At 53.7% G+C, this 7,170-nt stretch overlaps 1 protein-coding gene across 2 annotated transcripts in view; it reads left to right on the forward strand.

The window, feature by feature from the left end:
- LOC139367099 (phosphatidylinositol-3,4,5-trisphosphate-dependent Rac exchange factor 2) overlaps positions 1-7,170 on the forward strand; it is a 203,630-nt gene that overhangs the window by 71,533 nt on the left and 124,927 nt on the right. For both annotated transcript variants that reach the window (XM_071105143.1, XM_071105142.1), the window contains exons 12-13: positions 810-913; positions 1,053-1,102. In XM_071105143.1, the coding sequence (XP_070961244.1) occupies positions 810-913; positions 1,053-1,102 (154 nt within the window). The remainder of the gene's footprint in view (positions 1-809; positions 914-1,052; positions 1,103-7,170) is intronic.

The following is a 7,170-nucleotide window of genomic DNA, read 5'->3' on the forward strand; positions in this document are numbered from 1 at the left end:
CTGTCCGTCCGTCCGTCCGTCTGTCTGTCTCTCTCTGTGTGTGTGTGTGTGTGTGTGTGTGTGTGTGTGTGTGTGTGTGTGTGTGTGTGTGTGTGTGTGATAAATAGCTTTGGGTTCAACAAGTGAAGCCTTTCAGACCAGTAATTTCGCCTGTATGTTTTTTATTTACATAGACCAGTGTAGAGCAGATGTCTTATTTAAAACTCCTGTCTCTCTCTCCTACCAGACTGTTTAGATAACAGCTTACATATAACCATCTCTTCTCACCATGCCGTTTATTTAATATAGTTTAAAATGGCTGCTCTGCGGCTGCGGATTAGGACTGTGTGATGCATTTAGTGTGTCGAGCTGTGGCCGGGGTCCTGCTTACATCATTTACACACACACACACACACACAGACACACACACACACACACACACACACACGCACACACACACACACAGACAGACGGTACCTTTCCCCACGGCTCTGTACGTGTTTTATTTGTTCCTGAAAAGAATTGGGCCTGTGGCCAAGCGGGGTCCTAAATCACTCCCACTGCTTTATTGCTTCCTAACGCCGAGTGAGTCCAGGGGTTTAGACTTTAGTTAGTTCTACTCCCTGGTGGTGAGGCTAGCCCCCTTAACTCCCAGCCCCTGATAGCTCTCTGTCTAACACACACACACACACACACACTAATGAATAAGTATCCAGGATTGGTTATCATAATAACTGTAATGGAACATGCTTAAAAGATGAACTACAACGCCCCAACCAACCATGATATCATGCTTCGTATGTATTTCACCTTGCCAATTGTGTCTTCAGTCACAGACAAACACCAGTTCAAGCCAGAGCCGGTGCTGTACCGTTTCCGCTACGACGACGGGACCTACCACCCCAGGAGTGACATGCAGGACGTCATCTCCAAGGTAACCAGTTCTCCTCTTCTGGGGGGTCCGGATGAACAGACACTCATCTGCTCCGTTGTATCGGGAGACCTGTAGCAACATTCAGCTGTTATCATACTTCTAATGAAATATCTCTCTTCCTGTGTCTCCCTCCCTACAGGGTGTCAGACTCTTCTGCAGGCTCCATAGTCTCTTCACTCCGGTCATCAGGTACAGTACGGTAGGGATGTGTCTCAAGTGACAGCCTTTCCCCTATATAGTGTAATACTTTCGACCAAGGTCCATAGGGCTAAGGTCTGAAGTCGTACCCTATGTAGGGGATAGGGTGCCATTTGGGAGACGCAGACTAGGCCACGCCAGGTGGCCACTGCGTCTTCCAGTCCATTACACGTGTCTCTCCCCGTCTCTGGCAGATGGGCCGGCCCAGTGTTACCGTAGCGCCCAGTTCTCAGAACTTTAAATAGCACCAGCACCACAGAGAAGGAGAAATGAGAGGGAAAAATTACATGATGAACTAAAGTATGAAGTCATTGTTTGGAAAGACAAGGTTTGAGAGAGAGGAGAGCAGGGGAGAGCCAAGGTTTGAGAGAGGAGAGCAGGGGAGAGCCAAGGTTTGAGAGCAGGGGAGAGCCAAGGTTTGAGAGCAGGGGAGAGCCAAGGTTTGAGAGAGAGGAGAGCAGGGGAGAGCCAAGGTTTGAGAGAGAGGAGAGCAGGGGAGAGCCAAGGTTTGAGAGAGAGGAGAGCAGGGGAGATGGAAGGAGTTGGTGTGGAGGGTTATGGAGTGGGGCAGTACTAGGGATAGTCCTAGAACTAGATCTACTACTGACTCCATACAATACTGATGGAGCCATCCACCCCTGTAGCTACAGTAGGAGAGGAGAGGAGAGGGGGTAGAGGAGGAGAGGGGGTAGAGGAGGAGAGGAGAGAGGGGGTAGAGGAGAGAGGGGGTAGTGGAGGAGAGGAGCGAGGGGGTAGTGGAGGAGAAGAGAGAGGGGGTAGTGGAGGAGAAGAGAGAGGGGGTAGTGGAGGAGAAGAGAGAGGGTAGAGGAGAAAGAAGAAGAGGGTAGAGGAGGAGAAGAGAGTGGGGGTAGAGGAGAAAGGAGAGGAGAGGGGGTAGAGAAGAAGTGCGAGGGGGTAGAGGAGAAAGGAGAGGAGAGGGGGTAGAGCAGAAGAGCGAGGGGATAGAGGAGAAAGGAGAGGAGAAGAGCGAGGGGGTATAGGAGAGAGGAGAGGGGTAGAGGAGAGGGGTAGAGGAGAGGGGTAGAGGAGAGGGGTAGAGGAGAGGGGTAGAGGAGAGGGGTAGAGGAGAGAGGAGACGAGAGGGGTAGAGGAGAGGGGTAGAGGAGAGGGGTAGAGGAGAGGGGTAGAGAAGAGAGGAGAGGAGAGGGGTAGAGGAGAGAGGAGAGGAGAGGGGTAGAGGAGAGAGGAGAGGAGAGGGGTAGAGGAAAGAGGAGAGGAGAGGGGGAGAGAGGAGAGGGGGAGAGGAGAGAGAAGAGGAGAGGGGTAGAGGAGAGAGGAGAGGAGAGAGGAGAGGAGAGGGGTAGAGGAGAGAGGAGAGGGGTAGAGGAGAGGGGTAGAGGAGAGAGGAGACGAGAGGGGTAGAGGAGAGAGGAGAGGAGAGGGGGTAGTGCTTACAGGACAGTACTTTACACACACTTCAAACAGTACTTAGGCATTAACACAGTGCCTATAAGAGAAATGTTTCTCCCATCCAGTATTGATGGAGTCATCAGCCCCTGTAGCTACAGTCTCATTAGAGTTGAATCAAAGCATCGCCTCAGGCCATTTCATGTCCAACACAGACATTCAATAACAGAAACACTGCCTCTGTGGTGTAACACATTAGCCAGAACACCATGCAATCATCCCAAATGGCAACCTATTCAATAGGGCTCTGGTCAAAAGTAGTGCACTATAAAGGGAATAGGTTGTCATGTGGGATGATTCCACGGTGTGGGGCTGATGACTCCATCAATGCTGGCCGGATGACAGAGTAATGTCCCCTAATGTTCTCTTATATTGTTACACAAACAAGACTAAGGAAGCGGACGTGGCGTCAGTTAACACGCTCTTCATCCCAACTGTCCATCGACACTCTGTTCCGTTGAGCAACGGTCCGCTTCGTGTACTGTGGCGAAGGAAGCGGGCATGCCAGGATTACCCAGATCGCACCTGTTTTCAATTTAGTCTGTTCAGAAGGTGTGTTGCATGAATATTTCCGTAGCTGGATGCTAAACCGGGGTGCATGTGTCTGCCAGCTCGCCTACAGAGGATAAGAGACGTGTCGACTGATATGGGCTTTGACACCAAATATTTGTATATCCTGAGCTCTGACACTGTTGACACTGGCCCGCATCCCAAATAGAACCCTATTCCCTGCATAGTGCACTACTTTTTACCGGATCTCGATGGACCCTGGTGAAAAGTAGTGCACTATTAAGGGAATAGGGTGCCATTTGGCGCACAGGCACGTATAGGAGCAATATCGACCTCCTAAAAACAGCTTCATTTATTAAACATTGCTATCGATTGCTTGAGAGTCGAACGGTCAGTTTCAGATCGGATGTTAAAAGCGACCAAATCGATGTCTGCTTTCCACAGCACCTCTCTGTGTTTATGTAGGTCACAGCCCAAATGCTACAGACCCACTAAAGGCCATAGGATCAATATAGACAGACACGTTGCATCGGTCACACGTAAGGGACTGTGTCACTTCTATACATTCCATTTCAATGCCCACACCCCATGGCCCATACAGACAGGGTGTCAGTCTTTGTAGCTCTGCTGAATGGATGTTACACCATGACCAACTGTCAGGAACCACACCATGGTGGGGGTAGAGGAGAGGGGGTAGAGGAGGAGAGGAGAGAGATGACGAGAGGGGGTGGAGGAGGAGAGAGGAGGAGACCATGGTGGGGGATAGATGAGGAGAGAGGAGGAGACCATGGTGGGGGATAGAGGAGGAGAACATGGTTGGGGGTAGATGAGGAGAACATGGGGGGGTAGAGCAGGAGAGAGGAGGATACCATGGTGGGGGGTAGAGGAGGAGACCATGGGGGGTAGAGCAGGAGAGAGGAGGAGACCAGAGAGGGGGAGACCATGGTGGGGGGTAGAGGAGGAGAGAGGAGGAGACCATGGTGGGGGGTAGAGGAGGAGACCATGGTGGGGGGTAGAGGAGGAGACCATGGTGTGGGATAGAGGAGGAGACCATGGTGTGGGATAGAGGAGGAGACCATGGTGGTGGATAGAGGAGGAGAACATGGTTGGGGGTAGATGAGGAGAACATGGGGGGGTAGAGCAGGAGAGAGGAGGATACCATGGTGGGGGGTAGAGGAGGAGACCATGGGGGGTAGAGCAGGAGAGAGGAGGAGACCAGAGAGGGGGAGACCATGGTGGGGGGTAGAGGAGGAGAGAGGAGGAGACCATGGTGGGGGGTAGAGGAGGAGACCATGGTGGGGGGTAGAGGAGGAGACCATGGTGTGGGATAGAGGAGGAGACCATGGTGTGGGATAGAGGAGGAGACCATGGTGGTGGATAGAGGAGGAGACCATGGTGGTGGATAGAGGAGGAGACCATGGTGTGGGTAGAGGAGGAGACCATGGTGGGGGGTAGAGGAGGAGAGAGGAGGAGACCATGATGGGGGAACCATGTTTGGGATAGAGGAGGAGACCATGGTGGGGGATAGTGGAGGAGACCATGGTGGGGGATAGTGGAGGAGACCATGGTGGGGGATAGAGGAGGAGACCATGGTGGGGGGTAGAGGAGGAGACCATGGAGGAGGAGAGAGGAGACCATGTTGGGGGATAGAGGAGGAGACCATGGTGGGGGATAGAGGAGGAGACCATGGTGGGGGGTAGAGGAGGAGCGAGGAGGAGACCATGTTGGGGGATAGAGGAGGAGACCATGTTGGGGGATAGAGGAGGAGACCAAGGTGGGGGATTGAGGAGGAGACCATGGTGGGGGGTAGAGGAGGAGACCATGGTGGGGGGTAGAGGAGGAGAGAGGAAGAGACCATGGTTTGTGATAGAGGAGGAGACCATGGTGGGGGATAGAGGAGGAGAGAGGAGGAGACCATGGTTTGAGATAGAGGAGGAGACCATGGTTTGAGATAGAGGAAGAGAGAGGAGTAGACCATGGTGGGGGATAGATGAGGAGAGAGAAGGAGACCATGGTTTGGGATAGAGGAGGAGACCATGGTTTGGGATAGAGGAGGAGAGAGGAGGAGACCATGGTTTGGGATAGAGGAGGAGACCATGGTTTGGGATAGAGGAGGAGACCATGGTGGGTAGAAGAGGAGGAGACCATGGTGGGGGATAGAGGAGGAGACCATGGTGGGGAGAAGAGGAGGAGACCATGGTGGGGAGAAGGGGAGGAGACCGTGGTTAGGAGAAGAGGAGGAGACCATGGTGGGTAGAAGAGGAGGAGACCATGGTGGGTAGAAGAGGAGGAGACCATGGTGGGTAGAAGAAGGGAAACCATGGTGGGGAGAAGAGGAGGAGACCGTGGTGGGGAGAAGAGGAGGAGACCGTGGTGGGGAGAAGAGGAGGAGACCATGGTGGGGAGAAGAGGAGGAGACCATGGTGGGGGGTAGAAGAGGAGGAGACCGTGGTGGGTAGAAGGGGAGGAGACCGTGGTTAGGAGAAGAGGAGGAGACCATGGTGGGTAGAAGGGGAGGAGACCATGGTGGGTAGAAGAGGAGGAGACCGTGGTGGGTAGAAGAGGAGGAGACCGTGGTGGGTAGAAGAGGAGGAGACCGTGGTGGGGAGAAGAGGAGGAGACCATGGTGGGGAGAAGAGGAGGAGACCATGGTGGGGGGTAGAAGAGGAGGAGACCGTGGTGGGTAGAAGGGGAGGAGACCGTGGTTAGGAGAAGAGGAGGAGACCATGGTGGGTAGAAGGGGAGGAGACCATGGTGGGTAGAAGAGGAGGAGACCGTGGTGGGTAGAAGAGGAGGAGACAGTGGTGGGTAGAAGAGGAGGAGACCGTGGTGGGTAGAAGAGGAGGAGACCGTGGTGGGTAGAAGGGGAGGAGACCGTGGTTAGGAGAAGAGGAGGAGACCGTGGTTAGGAGAAGAGGAGGAGACCATGGTGGGGGTAGAGGAGGAGACCATGGTGGGGGGTAGAGGAGGAGACCATGGTGGGGAGAAGAGGAGGAGACCATGGTGGGGAGAAGAGGAGGAGACCATTGTTAGGAGAAGAGGAGGAGACCGTGGTTAGGAGAAGAGGAGGAGACCATGGTGGGGAGAAGAGGAGGAGACCATGGTGGGTAGAAGGGGAGGAGACCGTTGTTAGGAGAAGAGGAGGAGACCATGGTGGGTAGAAGAGGAGGAGACCATGGTGGGTAGAAGGGGAGGAGACCATGGTGGGGAGAAGAGGAGGAGACCATGGTGGGGAGAAGGGGAGGAGACCGTGGTGGGTAGAAGAGGAGGAGACCATGGTGGGTAGAAGAGGAGGAGACCATGGTGGGTAGAAGAGGAGGAGGGGGTAGAGGAGGAGACCATGGTGGGGGGTAGAGGAGGAGACCATGGTGGGGAGAAGAGGAGAAGACCATGGTGGGTAGAAGAGGAGGAGACCATGGTGGGTAGAAGAGGAGGAGACCATGGTGGGGAGAAGGGGAGGAGACCATGGTGGGGAGAAGGGGAGGAGTAGAGTTGAAGTGTACAGAAAGTCCTGCTGGTAGGCTCAGCTGTGTGTCTGCCATTAAATAAGTTGTACACAGAATAGTGTACTGTACATTAACTTAAGCTAGCTAGAGTGGTGGATGACCCTGGCAATCTAGCTTTGTTGACACAGGGTAGAAATATGCCTAAGGTTTTGTGAGGGAGAGACAGACAGAGAGGGAGAGAGAAAGATTGTGTGTGTGAGAGAGAGAGCGAGAGTATCCCTCACAATGCATTCCTGGCTCTGTGTGTGATGAGTGCCTCTGCCGTGTGTGTATCTTTCACAATGGGTCTCTGGCCCTTGGAATGCCAGGCCTCTAATTGGAGCGTTCAGCCCCTACCTAATTAGGTGGAATTTCCTGGCTGACGAAGCGAGTGTGTGTGTGTGTGTGTGTGTGTGTGTGTGTGTGTGTGTGTGTGTGTGTGTGTGTTTGTGTGTGACGCCCCCACTTTACCCACAAGAAAGCAGTGAATCCGCCCCCACAACCGGGTCCCTCGGGCCATTTTAGTGTTACACTTCTCTCCTGTAGGGATACATGCAGCCCCCGCAGTCAGTGCCTGTGCTCCAAATGGCAACCTAATGCACTACTTTTGACTTGGGCCATTTGGGACGGAGCCCT

The sequence above is a fragment of the Oncorhynchus clarkii genome, chromosome 15 (assembly GCF_045791955.1).
Source record: "Oncorhynchus clarkii lewisi isolate Uvic-CL-2024 chromosome 15, UVic_Ocla_1.0, whole genome shotgun sequence".
NCBI classification, from domain to species: domain Eukaryota; kingdom Metazoa; phylum Chordata; class Actinopteri; order Salmoniformes; family Salmonidae; genus Oncorhynchus; species Oncorhynchus clarkii.